The sequence below is a fragment of the Crocodylus porosus genome, unplaced genomic scaffold, assembly GCF_001723895.1.
Source record: "Crocodylus porosus isolate Cpor-Errol unplaced genomic scaffold, CroPor_comp1, whole genome shotgun sequence".
NCBI lineage: Eukaryota > Metazoa > Chordata > Crocodylia > Crocodylidae > Crocodylus > Crocodylus porosus.
Window position 1 is genome coordinate 2,235,565 of NW_017728921.1, and position 16,696 is coordinate 2,252,260.

Here is a 16,696-nt window from a genome sequence, read left to right on the forward strand (position 1 = left end):
CTGGGGGAGTCCCTGTTCCCCCGAGCACCGCCAGGAGTGACCAGGAATAACGGTCACAAGCTGGCAGAGGGGAGATTCAGACTAGACATCCGCGACTTTACTGTCAGGGCGGCTAGGATCTGGAACCAACTTCCAAGAGAAGTGGTGCTGGCCTCTACCCTGGGGGTCTTTAAGAGGAGGCTGGAGAGAGACCTTGCTGGGGTTGTTTGACCCCAGTACTCTTTCCTGCCATGGCAGGGGGTCAGACTCAAATATTCTGCTCAGGTCCCTTCCGACCTGACCAACTGTGAAACTATGAGATGGGAAAGAAGCAACACACCTCGACCTACAGGGCACAGCAGTCTTTTGGACCCATCTTGGAAAAGAAAGAGGAAGCCCATTCTCACATATATGAAACCCCAAATACAAGGCAGCACCTCTCCCCCTCTCTCTCCATCTCCAGGCTTCTTTTCCCAATGCCACAGAGAAGCTCCCCCTTCTGTGCTCATCCCTCCCCAGGATTGCAAGCCTCTCCCCCTGCTTGTCCTCCTCCTTCCTTCCCTAGTTTCACCCACCCAAGGTCTTGATTCCATAAGGCCAGCAAAGCCTGAAGGCTGATCTTGCTCCTTTCTGGTGCCCTTGGCCTCCCATGATTTGCTAGCCAGCTAATGCTCACTCTTCCCTCTGAAAGACATGATGCAGGAGCCCAAGATGCAAGGAAAAGTGTTTTTCAGTCACCAGGTCAGGAAGCAGGGAAGGAGTCTCAGCTACCAAACTGCTGCCTACCCCATTGCTGGGGAAAAGAAGAATTTCAAACCCAGCGTTGTGAGGTTTGGATTTTTTTTTTAAATCAAGTGGTCTAAAGAGCTGGAAGACGGTTGGCAGATCAGCCCGCCTGCAATATCAGAGACTACTTAGACCCTGGAGGGGAGGGAGGCTTATCTGCTGCTCCAGCCACCAGACAATCAATACCAATGATACTCACATAGTAGGTGTTGTCATCTTCATTGTACGCGAGTTTCACGACCCCATAGGAGCCCTACGGAAACACACGAGCCACAGGTTACTGCCAGGAATCAGCTGAGATAAAGTACATCTGCCACTCCGGACCCCATGACCAGCAGCGCAAAAACTGGTCTGCGGATTCCTTTACAAGCCACAGATTAGCCAGAACCGTGGGGCTCCTCCCTCTGCTCTCACAGCACTGACACGCGGGACACAGCATCCTTCTAACACTGGGACCTAACAGGGTTCAGAAAAATAAACACTCCCCCCGGCCCAGCCTGGGCCTCACCCACCAAGTTTATGGTACAGAATACCCACCTTTCCGATTTCGTCTTTCAGCTTATACTGATTAAGCTGCACGCAGTCCTACGAGGGGAGGAAGAAAGAAAGAGGTTGAACCAGTGGTAGATGCAAACAATTGCATGTTTATTTGTTCCATTTGTTGCACAGGTAAAAGGAACGTATAATTCATAAACAAAGCACTGGAAAAGGCTCTAGACATCAGAAGCACCATTAGAGTCAATTAGCTGGAGAGAGAGAAAACAAATCTCGAAACAGTAACAGCCTCTTAAGTCACAGGCACAATGTTCTTTAGACAATAAATGTCATCTTTTACCATGCAGATGACTGTGCTTGTTTGGTAATGTAAATCCATTCAGATTGTAGCTATAATGTTTGATTTCATCAGCAATAGATGACAGCCATTTGCTAGATTTGGCATCGCTACACATGGCTAATTACAGGCATTCAAGTTATTGCACTCAATAACATTCCCTCACATGAAATGTGCACATAAAGATCAGTCGCTGGAATTAACTGGCTATAGACCTATTGGAGTGCATCAGGCCTTGTAAGCAATGGAAAGTTTAGTCCTTACTCAACAGCCAGTGACCACCCTCCACATACTTTTATTATGCCTAAAGCACTGTCTAGCTGTAGATGTTTGTGGCCTGTTCTGCATTAGAGATGACAGGTTCTGGGCACACAAACAGCTCACGCCCTTATCTTTCAAAAAAGCTTTTTTTTTACTTCATGTTTCTCACACAGTGGGCAGAAGACAGCATCCACCCACTTCTGAACCTTGTTCAAGAAACTGCAGGCTCCTCGTTTTCTTGCTTTTTTGCCATCAGCAGCAACTAGTAAATTGTAGGGGGGAAACCCAGGCTAGTGACCCAATAACGAACAACTCCTCAAGGGTTACAACCCCCACAGGACCTTCTTTGCAGACCCTTCTTCCTCTGGAGGCAGGATCATGAAAGGGGCTGAGAAATTCATTTAGTTCTAACTCACATCAGTAACGAAACTCCCGTTAAGTGTGGTTGGACAAGGCCTTTTATTTTACGAGGAGCTCTGGGGAATCGGCACCATGCAAGATTGGGCTCTTATCACATCACAATGGAGCATTTGTGCACAGATGAACACTTTTGAGAGGACATGACTCCTCCTTGCTACCTCAGGTGTAAGAAGAAGCACCCCTGACACCCACCATGTTGTTGTTACTTAAGAAGAGTCCCTGTTTTCTCAGATTAACCACACATTTTCCATCCACTGCAGAACACGTGTGGAGGTTTAATGCCAAAAGATGAGCATCATAAATACAAGCACATCTTCCTCCTTTCAAACAAATAATGAGGAAAGAATGGGTTGGAGGTATGAATTCCGCCCACCTCTCTTTTAATCAGCTGCTGTTGGGGATCACAGAACTCCCTACCATCTTCCCAAAGAGTGTCTCATTTCCCATTATTTACCTTCCTTCCCCAGCCCCTGGCACTGCAAGCTGTGATAAATACGGTTGGGCTCCATTAGCAGAGTCACTCAGCCGGACCAAGAAGGCTCTCTCTCGGGGGATTTGAAACAGACACACCAGGTTCTCCCATCATCAAGGTAAAGAAGTTGCAGTGCCCAGCACAGCTATTACATCCACTGCTGTTGCAGTCAGACAGGCTTTTAAATGGCATGCTTTCAGACTAAACTTGGCAGCCAGGAAGTTCCAAGTTCTGCGCCAAAGTGGAATCAGCCTGCCTTGTGGCAATCTATGGACTTAACTCCACAGCCCCCATATCTACAAAGTAGTAGAGTTCAAGGATGAAAGGGTTTACCCTGCTGCCCCAGTTTCCCCACCTATAAAATGGGAGCAATATTTATTTCACAAGTCTTCTGAGGAATAAACACGCTTTGAAAAATGGAGGATGCTACCTACTTACTTAATAATCAGCCACTGTTCCATGGCAACAGCTTGCCAAGTGCTGCAAGGGACCAATATCATGTGCATATAAGTGCTCATATTGCTCCCATGAGTAAGCAGCTGCTCACACACCTAAGAGTTCACAGGACCAGGTCGTTAAATACAAAACCTTCAGTCAGGGGTCATGCAACTTCTCTGGTTCTGTTTGGAGACCCTGGGAGGATCTGAAAGCGAACACATGGGGAGCCATGCAGATTTCTAGCTGGGAAACCAAGAAGAACGTCAGGTTGCCTATACTCAGAAGGGGAAGACAAATGCAAGCTCAATGAAACAGGCACATGGAACAGACATCAGAACACAGAAAACAGGACCCCCGAATGGTGAGCCCCCAACAGTCATTCACACACACCCCTTGCTAGGAACCACCTTTAACGACAGGAAAATACTCCAGATGAACCAAGCAAGAATAAAAGGCTGCATCAAAAGCAACAGGTTAAAAGAATCCTGAGCCCAGGAGGCAGCAGAGTAAGGCCAAAATTTATGGAAACTATACATACACCACAGGAGTGCAGAGTCTGTGATGCACACAGGTCCAACTCTCTCCCCCACACCTTACCTGCAAGCCTGTGATGGAAACTCTGTTGGATTCCACTGTGGGCCTCCGTGGCAGCCGAGGAGACGAATGTGGAGACGTGACTGGAGAATAAGGGAGCGATGGGTAAATGTATCGCTCATTCATGTCTACGTTACTCCCGGGAGACTGTGCTGACTGGGGCCTTTCCTGGAGAGAGAGTTTTCGACTGGAAAAATTTAGCTTGACTTGCACCTCCCTCATCTCATCTAACGGGCCCCTGCTGGTGCTGGGGATGGTCTTCTCTTCATGTCCAATGCTGTCAGACATGATCGTATCTTCTTTGCAGTGCTCCATGTGCTCATCTTCCTCCAGTCCCTCCTGTCGGTCAAGTCCCTGCTCCTCGCTCATGGCACCCGTTGAATCATACTCTGATACCACGACGAAGGACTCCATGCCGAAGCAGTCAGTGTTCAGTGACGACACACCACACAGAACGTCAGGCGCCTCGCTGCACAGTCCATCGTAACAAATGGGCCACTCAGCAGCAGCTCTGCTGGGGATGCATGATGGCATGATGCACTTGCCAGCTTCATCCCTACGGCTGGTGCAGCTCCATCAGAGAGGCTAAGCTAAGAGCATAACAAACAGTTAGCGGCAACACGCTGCAGCAGCCCATGTCCTGTTTGTGGGCTGCTTTAAAGACAAGAGCTAACTTTGTCCTGGATGCGTTGTTGAGCTCATTGCTCCGCTGACAGTTAGGAATTCTTCAGGCATCCATAGGGAATTAGTCATTACCCCCATCTAGAGCAGTGGTCTCCAAACTTTTTTGATCATGCACCCCCATCAGTAAAAAATGTTTGAGCACGCACCCCCGATATATGTATATTTATTTATAAATTATATACATGTACTACTCAGTGTAACACTGTACAAAGTTTGGAGACCACTGTACACTGTACTACTGTACCTCCACGTTGTGGAACTCCCACTCTTTGCTCAGGATACCTCGCATACTGTACGTGACACATGACCGTCTGACGTATGGACCGAGTGAAGGCGCCAGTGTCAATCCGTATATTAAATATTAGTAAAGCTTAATTTCTTATTTTTTTTAGATAAAAGATAAATATAAATAGAAGTTCTAATATTTTCTTCCTGCACCCCAATGGATCGTCTTGCACACCCCACTTTGGAGACCACTGCTCTAGAGTAACAAGGTGCTGGCAGTTCAGCAGCCAGCAGTCTACCCAGTTCTGTAGCGATCTGATTCAGTCCAGTCCATGTTAGCAGAGATGGGGCCAGACCAAACCTCAGGTTCTGGTTCCGGATCAAGACCCAGCTCTGTAACATGATGCATGCACATGAAACCTAGCAAGGTTCAGCTTGTGAACTCTCTTTCAAACCCGCATCCTGCAGTGTCTGGATCCACGTTTTCCCTTTTGCCTCTGCAAGACAGCATGAAGCGCAGATCAAGGAGTTTACAGTCCAGGGCAGAAAGACCAAGGAGCACAAAATCAAGAATTGAGCCAGGATGGACAAGGGTTCTGAGCAACAAACCAGCAGCTGCCCAAGGAGCTACTCGGTCTGATGCTTGTGCTTTGAACAGAAGGAGACCGTATGGAGTGAAGGTCACTTGGGGTCACTAAAACTCCCATGGCCCCTGTGTAACAGTAGCCGTGGTAATCCCTGCATCCTGGCCCAATTGTGACGCAGGTGAGATTTACAGTCCATATGCATAAATACCCCGTAAATTTCCAGTCGCACATACTGCTCTTCTTAACATACTCTGCATGGTGTTGCACAATCCTGAAGTACCGATTCAGGCTAACAAATGGTTTCCTTTCAGTGGCCAGTGAAATAAGCTGTGTGTTCCTTACCGCAGTCACAGAGGCCCTGGGAGACTTCATATCTGCAAAGTGCTTTGTGAGTCTGGGATAAGAAACACAAAATGCTCTAGCAGTTTGTACTGGGCTTTTAACTTCTTTAGTCCTTCCACTGTTAACACTAATGTTGTGAAGCTACGACAAGGCCAGTCCTGTATAGGAATCTCTTGTACAACCAACTCGTAGCATCTACAACAGGGATTGCTTAGCAGGTAGCATTCCTGCCCTACAAAAGAAATGCTAGGCAGCAAACTCACCACCTCCTGTTAAAAAAGCTGTAACATAGACCTGCTCCTATGGAAGTCTGGTCACCCCCTTCGCTGAGGATCAGGCCCCCTGTACTCAGGTATCCATGACTGACACCAACAGCAATCATGTCACAGGAGTTCTCCAGTGCTAGCGGAAGACATCAAGCTCCGCTCTCTTAAGTCTTGACCCCAAAGTTTATTGAGAATATGCTCAGTTCCTTTGTAAGATCAAGCCCTCGACTAGGCAGAATCCTATTTCTAATTCAACAGGATTTCCCTGCACATAAAAGATCTCCCCAGCCAGAGACAGGATTGGGTCCTAAAGCTGTTCTTAAAACAGCCATTTGCATTATTTTAATTTGCCCTCCATCCATTCTCTAACTGCTTTGTAATTCTCATTTGGTTTAAATCAGGTCTAATTCAGAGAGAGACAACATAATTGTTAAGCTTGCTTCTAGTTTTCTGAGCAGCCAAGCTTGATGCACATAGTTTGCACAGCTAGCTTGCAAACTGTCACCATAAAATTAACAGTTTAAATTTTGCTTGGTTGATGTGGGTTTCTGCAGAGACCCTGTGAAAAACCTAAGTGCCACCCAGACAAGACAACGTTCCCCAATCCCTGCAAGCAGCTTGGCTGAGATGACAGCCTGGGAGTTCTAGTTTAGCAGGACTAAAACACACAGGCAGAAAAATTATTGTTTTCCGCACTGCAACACAATTTTATTTTTAATTTCTAGGTTGACAGGTTGCCACCAGTACAAAAAACTCAGGAACAATGTTTAGTTTATTTATTTATTTATTGCCATGTTGTTCCCACACCTCACTAAGGCAGCTGCTTAAAATTAGATCTCATCTAAAATTAAAATTTCCATTATGTTGTGCCCTCTGGCAGAGCTGTTCTGAATCAATATAGTAGAAATTACATGTCAGATAGAAAAAACAAGCACGCTCTCCCAAAGACTTTATAATTGCATAATTGCCATTTTAGACACAGAATCATTTGCATAAAATAGACCATTTTCTCTAAAGCTGGACTAGCCCATTGACAAAAAATGCTGCTTTATTTGGCATGTTACAATTTATTGCTTGCAGGTTAAAGGACTAATAAGAAAAAGAAATTAAAATACTGTGAAAGATATAAATACGACCAATTGATAGCAGAAAGGTTAAGCTATTTAAGCTGTGCTATAATTTCCCCCCTACTAAATATATTCCTGGATTGTGCCTTGTTATTCAAAAAATGAAACACTTAATACTCTAGAAACATAGAACGGTTTTTCCCCCTGTCCAATAGGGAGTCCATTATTCACGAGTGCTCGGCAGGACATGGCTGTTTGGCTCAGGGCAAAGTTGCACTGATCACTTTACTTTGCCAATGAGCTTCTGGGCCTCAGCTCATAGAGACGGAGCCAGGAGGACACCAGCTTTAGCAGCTGCTACATTCATATTGGGGCACTGAGGTGTGATGGGACCATGGATGCATATGGTGCAGCAGCTGATGGGTGGGAGGGAACTGGGCAAAGATGCCCCTGAAAATTAAAAAAATATGTATTTTAAAGCCCACATGGAAGACAGCAAAGCAGTAAACTGGGCTGCTCCAATGTGTGGTGGATCCAGAGGCTGCTTTGCAGAGGCGGGTGCGAGGCCTATTTTTCCCTTTAACCACAAAACTTCTTTTTTGTGCAAACAAAATTTGAGCACAAGCCGACAAACAAAGCACAGAAACAGAACTGCGTCCACAACATATGAGGACAAAGCCTGGAAGCCAGAGCCAGGGCCCCAATCCCATGAAGGCCTATGAGCTGTCAACTGCCAGAGGCTTTCCTAGGGATGTTCAGCTTCTTGAAAGAGGAGAACCCCCAAGAGGGTCTAATCCTGGTGCCTCTGAAGTTGTTGGCAACGCCACTGCGGGAGCCAGCTCTGGGTTGTATGCTGGGTGCAGCAAGTCCACAGGACAAAAGCAATGAGGCACACTAACGAGTGACCCAGGAGTTGAGTCCGTTAGCACTGCACAAGCTCATTCTTGTGCATTCCCGGGAGGGCAGCAAAAACCCAAACAAAACAAAAATCAGCCAGCTCCTAAAGGCTGGCTGCCATATGCTAGAGCCCTTTGGAAGCCAGGCCAGCTGGCAACTATAAATAACTTTCCATTAATCAGGAACATTCCCAAAGTGCTGGGGCCCAGGACCCTCACCCTGCTCCCTCTAGAAACCGCACCAAAAAAGGATGCCCCTTGGCACCTGTCATTTGTGGAATGGAGCTGATCCATCCGTGCAAGAAGTGGAAAGCATTTCTGCCCTCAGCGTGGACCATCACAAAGGCCAGAGTGGAGGAGGGACTTTCTAGCATTGGAGTGTGTGCGCATTAGCTGGTCACTCTCCATTGCCTGGAACAGCATCAACAGTATAGAAACCCAGACCTGTGTGTGTATGCCACCACACTGGGGGCTTGGGCTCTTCACCAGACACCCATCTCGCTCTCTGCTTACTGAAAATTGTCTCCAGTCCTTTGCAAAGGTACATGGCAAAGGCAGAGGGAATTTATCCTAGCACCTAGGACCTGCATATTTAAGCAGTGGGAAGGGATGTATGGCTAAGTAGTGTGGCTGCTGGCCCTGAGCAGAGGGAGGCAGTTAGTCTACAGGGTGCATCTCTACCCTGCCTTCTGCCCAACTTCAGATTAACATGGTTCACTGAATCCGTATTGCATAAGCTTGCATGAGCCCGAGCTCACTTCATCAGATGCTGTGAAAGGACGTACACAGAGCAGTCTATCAAAGAGAGAAAGAGCGATTTGATTACAAAAGACGGGGAGTGAGGGGAGCCCCCTCTCCCCTGCCCCGGGGGATGCTGACCAGAGTAAATCCACGGAAGAGCTGTGCCTGAAGCCCCGTACGCTAAACCCTGTGCTGGGGAACAGATTCCACTCCCGACAGATCAGGCAGAGGAAATGCAGAGCTGCCTGAGGTTAACGCAGATGATGCAAATTTTTTACAACTGGGCATTTTAAAAAACTGTGAGCTGCTTCGCATTTGTGTCTGGTCCCTGCCAGCATTTTATAGCACTAAAAGGCAGGGCTCTGAAAGTGCTCTGTGCTCAGACCTACCTCTTCGGCAGCTGGGGAGCACGCAACATTCATCCACTGTACAAAGTTAATATGGCCTCACCCATAATTCTTCATATTCACATTACAATTGCCCCTTCTGCCCTCTCCCCAAAAAACCAGGGTGGCTGCTTGAAGCCCTGAAGAGGTAAGAGTGAAATTAAGTTACAAAGTATCTGTGACACTTCAGAGCAGAGTGGCCAGGGAACCAGAGTTAATTGACCTGAGAAGGATAAACATATCAAGGCTGATTAATGCAAGCAGGCTTCCTGTGGCTCTGTGAACTGGTGCACCCCTCTTTTGGGGGAAGGACTGTGTCACTTGAACGAGGCAGTGTTGTGAGAGAAAATCCAAGAGATTTCCTTGCTAGCAGTTTTCTGAAAGCATTGGAGGGTGGGAACGGGAGTAACAAAAGCAGTCCTAAATGAAGCAATGTCCACACTAGACAGAAAGTTAGGCCAGCCGTCTCTCTCTCACACGCACACATGCAGAGCTAGCCACCCACACAGCAATATTCCACAAGCCAGTTGCGTTTTGAGAAGAGCTAATCATACGGGAATGTGGAAGATCTCTAATGATAATGCAGTCTGTTTTTCCTTTAATAAGCATATGGGGAATCTGAGGAGGAGGATAGAAATTGAATGCAGAAAAAGTGCAAGTGCTTGACTGGAAGAAATTACTTTGAGTAGGAAAATACATCTCTTTGGCTCTCTGTTCTTGCCAATGCCTCATCATCCCAGAAGCTGCACATATGTCAAACATTGGCACATTCTGGTGTTGGTTCAAAGGGTCTTTCAAGTGTTCCAATAAGCCACCTTGTTTAAAAACCACACATGCAAAATTTGCGAGAAGCAGGACAGCCCTGGATAGAGAAAGGATTTATTGGCATATAATTTGCCCATTGGCTGCTCTCCATATATAAACCTTACCCACTGCAGTAGGATCAGAGAGAATCTGCTGCACATCCAGTATGGATAATATTAAAGTTAAGGAGATCTGTGTAACACTCATTCAAAATCTACATGGTTCAATAGAACGGGATGGAAGCGAGAGCGCGGACAGTCACACACTGTTGCAGTCTCTCTCTCTCTCTCAGATACAACAATTACTTTCCATGGCACTGAAATGCAGCCAGATCAGGAGCAGAACACGGCACTGACGGACACCATGCAGAAAAACTACCCAATATTTGATGACAGCAAGGAAACAGCTCTTTTGAAACATACTTCCTCATGAAGCCGCACCTGTCAACATGGTAGCTGAGCATTCTCCAGCATTAGAGCACACAAAACCAAACCTGCAGCATCGGAGGGCAACAATTTATTTCCCAAACATTCAGAACGTACATGTCTACTGGGAAAACACCAGCCCTGGGCACATAGGTTTTCAAGGATCAGAACGTGGTTAGTTTACAGGCACTGCAAAGGTTATGAAGCCAACAAGCTGAGAACGGAGCTGGCGCCATGGAAAAGAGAAGCTTTCTACATGCACTTACAAACACTCGGAGCTGTGTTTGCAGCTGGTGATATCCGAGGTGTCCCTCAACAGAGTTGCCTTCATGTTAGCTAACACTTGAGCACTTCAAGGGGGTGTGCACCTGCCTCATCTTTAGCCCAACTGTCCTGAGCTTAGGTGCTAATGAAGGGGTCTGGGAGGGAAGGGCTGATGTTATTAATTTACACTTGCCTCCCCTAAGATGCTTTTCTGACTCATTAAATGGAGTTTCCCTGTAAGGCTTAGTTTATTCTAGCTTCACGTGTTTCTTAACATGGTGCTCAAGAAGTGTAGACAGTAACAGCACCATTGAGAGCTAGTCGGTTCCCTCCCACACATTCAGTCCTGACCGATGGGAACTTTTGCAGCGTCTCTTCTCCCACCCTGCTCCTGCTCTTTGTTGGAAGCGCACTGCACAAGCCAAGGTTACACCTCCCGCCCTTGGAGACAAGACCAGGAGGAAAATGCAAGTCAGACACACAACACACAGACAATGATTTAATTCTAGCTACAGCAGCCCTGCTGTTCTGGTCCTGGGCTTTTTTAGGGTCTGTAAAATGAGAGCAATCAGGGACTCCATAAATCTTGCACTTAATTCAGCCAGGATTTAAATGCTGGCCCCAGAGGTGAAAGTTAGGCATGTTGCCCCATCAGCTCACTTCGCTCTCCCTTCACTAGCACAGCTAACTACCTCTCCCTTCACAGTCTTCACTACCACAGCTAACTACCTCTCCCTTCACAACCTTGAGCTTCTAGGCAGTCTTTCATTTCTTGATTTCTGTTTAAAGAACAAGTGTCGGAAAGACAGCAGATAGTGCTGTGTCTGTTGGATGCTTTCACTCCCACCACTACCTGCCCCTTTTGGCAGCATTCAAAGTGATGCCAAGGATTCAAGAAGGACTCAAACCCATCCCAGCATGAGACCAAAGTTGTGGTGGTATCACGACAGCCTGGACTGCTGCTGCTGATCCCAGACCTGGCCTGGAGATAAGCAGAGGAGTCCAGGCTCCAGTGCTGCCAGACTACCAATAAGCTAGGATAGAAAGCTGACAGGCTAAGGGTTTGTCTACAGCACCTCCACAGCACACTCAGAAACCGGACTTCCAATAATGGTATGAGCTCCTGTACTCAGTGCGGTGATAGCTAAGACTCCCCTCACTGAAAGAAATGACAACCTAGTGGTTAAAGCCCAGGGCTGGCTCTAACAAGTATGTTTAGCCCTGCCAAGGACTTCCTCTCTAACCACAGGCAAGTCACTTCCCCTCTCTGTGCCTCAGGCAGCACCAAGAGACCTACTAAATGATGTGGGCACCATAATGCTGTGCACTCACTCTACACACACCCAAAAGACAGCATGTTAGCGCAGAGGTGAGTTGTATGGGCTCACCGATGTTTGTACGCCCTTGCATGAAATACATTCAATGTTTGTAAGCCCTTCAAGACCCTTGCATGAAACACATTCAATAAACGCAAAGACTGATTCACACTTATTTCTGGACTCTGGTTTTGCCCATCTGAACAGGTCCTTGACCCGTACCATCCAATAGTGAACAAAAACCTGCACTATTATACTTGTCACTTAAAAAGTTACCTGAGAACAATGGGAACCAGCTGGTATGTTTTACCAGGAAGTGAAGAATCATGAGTTCACTTTGTGATAAAAGGTCACATTCGTGCCAAGAACAAGCTGATGAAACATCATCTGTAACAATGGCGGCATTGATCACACATTACCTCCCGCCACAGAAATAAAAGTAGTGTATAGAGAACACATTGATAACAGACTTTCCAAGGAAACCTTCCTCCACTGCGCTACAGTCGCTGTGGCTCGGATAAGACAGAATGGTGACAGAGGCCATCTGAGCCCTGCCAACTGCAGCTCTGCCACTGCTTCTCCACTGAGCCCATAAGCCAGGGAGAGCTGTTCTCAAATGCCTTTTGATGACTTCAGCTGAAGGCAGAGGCTCTTCCCTTATGCTCTACCCATGCAACAGAACATGGCAAGAGTCTGAAAGTCAGATCAGGTGAGAGTTTGGAAAAACTGTAAATGCCGGAGAACTCACCAGCAGGTTCCCAGAGAAGTAACAACAAATATTATACCTTTACAAAAACATCAAGAATCATATGAGCAAAAATGCTGGAGTTTTTGCTTCAAGGAAGCCACAGGCAATACAATACTATGAAGCATTCACAAAGCAGCCTAGAATCAAAGCCTGCATCCAACTACCTCAGCCCTCTGTACAGGCAGGCACTTAGTCACATCAGCAATTCCACTGATCTAATGCGACTCCTCCTCTTTGAATTAAGCACACGCTTAAGTGTTTGCTAAACCGGGACTTACAGGTTATAAGGCGTTCAACATCTTGAATTCCTACCCAAGTTTGCTGCTGTGTTTTGGTGAATTTCCAACAAAAGAAAGCATGGAGCTCACAAAAACCATGACATCTACAGACCAAACCACCTGTCTCTCCTGATGAGCTACCTTGGTGAAAGAACCAAGAGAACTTTTCAAGTCCAAAAATGTTTTAAATGCATTTTATTGGAGCAGCAGCCAGCTTGAACTTGGCAAAAACAAGCAGCACTTTACTGTCATAAAACCGAGTCTGAAAATCTCTGCATTAGTTTGATCACCTGTCAACTGGAGGAGAAGAGAGGCCACAGATACTTGTGTAAACAGCCTTGACTACTGGGCTTTAAGTTCCAAGTACCGGTGCTTTTCAGATGAATATCTTGCTTAGATATCCGTGCACATGAATTGCTCCTAATTATGTTCTCTCCTTCTACTGCTTGCCAGCCAAAAGAAATCCTCCCAAGTTTCCTCGAAATAGCAGCTCTAATGAACTCTGCCTGCTAGTTATGACAGGAAGGATGCACTGTGTACAAATGCCACGTAAGGCACGATGCAGAACCAGGCTGAAAGCAAAGCCAAGCCAAGTCCAATGCCCCAAACTCCTTCCTTTCCTTTTTTTGTATGCTTGTGACCAGGTATTTAGCAGAATTTGCAGATTCACTGGAATCTGATAGAGCCACACCATAAGCGTTTCTATTGCAGCCTCAAACTTGTCATCTTTGGGCTGTCAAATGCACAACTTAGTGCCCGCACCATGCCAGCTTCCCCCCGCCTCAAATTCTTTGAAACATTGGGTAAAAGCTGCATTCCCCAATTGGACAAGAGACTCTCAGAGCTATATTGCAACACTCTTCAGACCCACAATGGCTAGATGAGTACAGCCTTTCGCCTCTGGGACACTGGCTGGCAGAAATGCAGCCAGCTGGGGAAAAGTCCTCATATCAAGGTAGCAAAGGCTCAAATGGGGATTGTGCTAGGTACTCTGCAAGTCAAGAGGAGAAACACCCTCAGACCTCAGCCTACCCAATGTGAAAGGTGCTTGGCAGGGCTCTGCTCCAGACAGACTGGGTTTATAACCAGCAGGAGTGCCTAAAAGCCCTCTCCTCCCTGGCTTGCTTATAGTCCCAGCAAAGAAACCCAGGACTGAACGGACCTGGGGAACAAACTGCCCATCTCTCAGGTGCACTCTTTCCACATCAAGCACAGCGCTGCTCCCCACCCCCAGCCGTATGCAACGCTCTGTGGTAAGAAGAGCACATACTCACTGGAACAGTTAATCTAGCACTTTTGACCACTAGTAAATTCACCACCCACCCACACATCTGTGCAGACTACTGTCATACTTGGTTATTCCTGGTTGCCATGCAGCCCAAGCCTACTCACACAGTCCTTGCCTCAGGATGTTGCTCCTATAGCAGCTCAGGATACTCAGCTGAACACTTAAGTCACCTCCTGCAGTTACTGCAAGTCTAGACAGGAAGAGCCCAGAGAGACCGAGCCACAGTTCTCAATTGCTGCTCTCCCAGGCTAGGAAATAAATGGACCTCATTTTGTCAGTAAAGGATGCTTCTTCCAGGTGAAACCTGGAAACTTCCATCACACATTAAATACCAGCCTCTTGCAGATCCATCCGAGGCAGGTGTGAAAGCCTTCTCTGCATCTCTCAACTTCAGTAGCTTGAAAAGGAACAAGCAAGAAAGCAGAGAAAAGTACCTGGGCACAGCACAGACTGTCACACTTCCCCTCACAGTCCCACAGGAGCCCAGGCATTGCTATTACTCCCATTGATCAAAAAAGCCAAAAGAAATGCACAGAAGCTACAGATGAAGGTGTCACGAGAACTTCATGGTTAAAGGGTTGAATAAAAACAGGAGCCATTCAGATAAACTGAGGGGGGATTTGACAGCAGCCTTTAACTCCCTGCAGGGAGGTTGCAAAGAGGCTGGAGCTGGACTGGTCTCAGTAGGGGCAGGAGGCAGAACAAGGAGCAGTGGGCTCAGGCTGCAGCAAGGGAGGTTTAGGCTGGGTATTGGGAAAAGCTTTCTTGCTAGGAAGGTGGTGAAGCACTGGAACAGGCTACCTAGAGAGGCTGCAAAATCTCATTCCTTGGAGGTTTTTAAGGCCTGGCTCAACAAAGCCCTGGCCGGGATGACGTAGTTGGGGCTGATCCTGCTCTGAGCAGGGGGTTGGCTTAGATGTGATCTCCGGAGGTCCCTTCAACCCTCATTTTATAGGATTCTAAACCTGTGGCTGCAGGGAACAAGAGAAAGGACTGCTGTCCCCTTACTTGTGCTGCAGAACAGCAATGCTGCACCAGGTGGTCATGTCGGGGCACTAGCAGGTCCTGACTGCTTGCTAAATCCCTGGGAGGCATAGCCCCCCTGACAGAGCGTGCGGCGGTGGTGAGAAGCTGTGAAGTGGTGGCAACCATAAGCCTAGGGCAGTAGTTCCAGCTACAGAACAAAGTATTGAGAGCGATCTAATTTCAGGTCCACACAGAGCCCGGAGTTATGTTTGCCTTTCCTATGCTCTGGATGTATAAAACCCCCACAAACCAACAGGCTCAGCAATTTATACCTACCATCTTGAAAATCACTTTCTGCCTGCGGCTCCTCCAGCTGTTTAAAGGGATGCCACTAGGTCAGAACTGACCAACCAGGTAAAGTCAAAATTGTAAAACAAAGAAAAAAACAACAACCAACCGACCCCTTCATAACATGTAAAACCAGTGGAAAGAACACAAAGACTTACTTAAATCTGACAGAAATACCGAGAGTCCGTCTCCCCCAGCAGCATGCAGCTCAGTATTTAGGTGAGCACAGAAGAGGGCCAGCCAGGACTAGAAAGGGAAGTGAAAATGGATCTCTCTAATTTCACTGTTGAAGCCGAGACAGTTACGTGTGCATCAGGGTGGGGAAGCAGACATTACATGGGCTTTATTCTTTAAGGTTCTGAGGAAGCCCAGCATCTTGGCATCACACAGGCTAGTAGCGGGTATTTTTTGTAAGAAGGAAAGAGAGGCCATTCCTCTTCCAGCTAATGGAACAGGGAGCCGGACATTTGTCTCTGCCCAGCCATGGCTATCCTGGGTCAGTGGACAGAGTACGACAGGGAAGGATGAAGCCAAGAACCACCCCTGGCCCCAAACACACACGCACCTCCCCAACTTGCCTACTTTGAAGACTAGAGAGCCATCCAAGCGCCGGTCCCAATTAGGAGATGCTGACCAGACTAACCCAGGGTGCAGAGACCCACGTGGCAGCTGCTGCTGGGGCTGTGCATGCCCAGCCAGGCAGTATTCCCAAGCACCAGCAGCTGGATAGGATCAGCCCTCACGTCTGGCCTCCCACCAGTCAGCTGTGTGACAAGTGCCTGCCACCGGAGCGAAACAATGCCAGGCCAGTTACGGAGCCACTGCTGAGAGTCCCCTTGCTGGGGAACCGTTGCAGGTTCCTCCCTCCCCTGCTCTAGGGCATCCAGTCCGCATCCCATTCCTTCCCCAGCATGGCCACATCCTTCCTGAGCCACCTTACCGTGCATGACAGCCCTCAGCAGCTCAGCCCCGCACAGAGACACTGCTGCAGCCCCGCTCCTCTGTGGCATCAGCACCCACGCCTCCCAGGAGACCGGTTCTCCCCCCTGCGCCAGCACCAACCTCAGCATCAGCTCAGCCCCACATCGCCTTCCCCGCCAAACCCAGGCCTCCTTTGTCTCCTCTCCCTGCTCCTCGGGCTGCACGCTGGGCGGAGAGGCAGCAGCCGGCACCCCTGCGGTGCCAGCCATCCGCCCGCCGCCCGGCAGTGCCCTGCCCTGCCCTCGCCGGGCTCCCGTCCGGGGGGCGCCAGCCTGCGGCGTGCAGCCACGACCCCGCACCCG

At 47.9% G+C, this 16,696-nt stretch overlaps 1 protein-coding gene and 1 long non-coding RNA gene across 2 annotated transcripts in view; one reads left to right on the top strand and one right to left on the bottom strand.

Annotated features, from left to right (window-relative positions):
• Positions 1-4,372, bottom strand: part of CAMKK2 (calcium/calmodulin dependent protein kinase kinase 2) — a 21,575-nt gene extending 17,203 nt beyond the window's left edge. The window contains exons 1-3 of the mRNA XM_019539372.1: positions 3,786-4,372; positions 1,303-1,350; positions 965-1,018 (exon numbers count right to left, since the gene is read on the bottom strand). Coding sequence (XP_019394917.1) covers positions 965-1,018; positions 1,303-1,350; positions 3,786-4,316 — 633 coding nt within the window. The 5' untranslated portion in view covers positions 4,317-4,372. The remainder of the gene's footprint in view (positions 1-964; positions 1,019-1,302; positions 1,351-3,785) is intronic.
• Positions 4,373-11,010: 6,638 nt separating this feature from the next.
• Positions 11,011-16,696, top strand: part of LOC109312624 — a 10,077-nt gene continuing 4,391 nt past the window's right edge. Inside the window, exons 1-2 of the long non-coding RNA XR_002101879.1 lie at positions 11,011-11,022; positions 14,046-14,047. This is a non-coding gene — a long non-coding RNA (uncharacterized LOC109312624). The remainder of the gene's footprint in view (positions 11,023-14,045; positions 14,048-16,696) is intronic.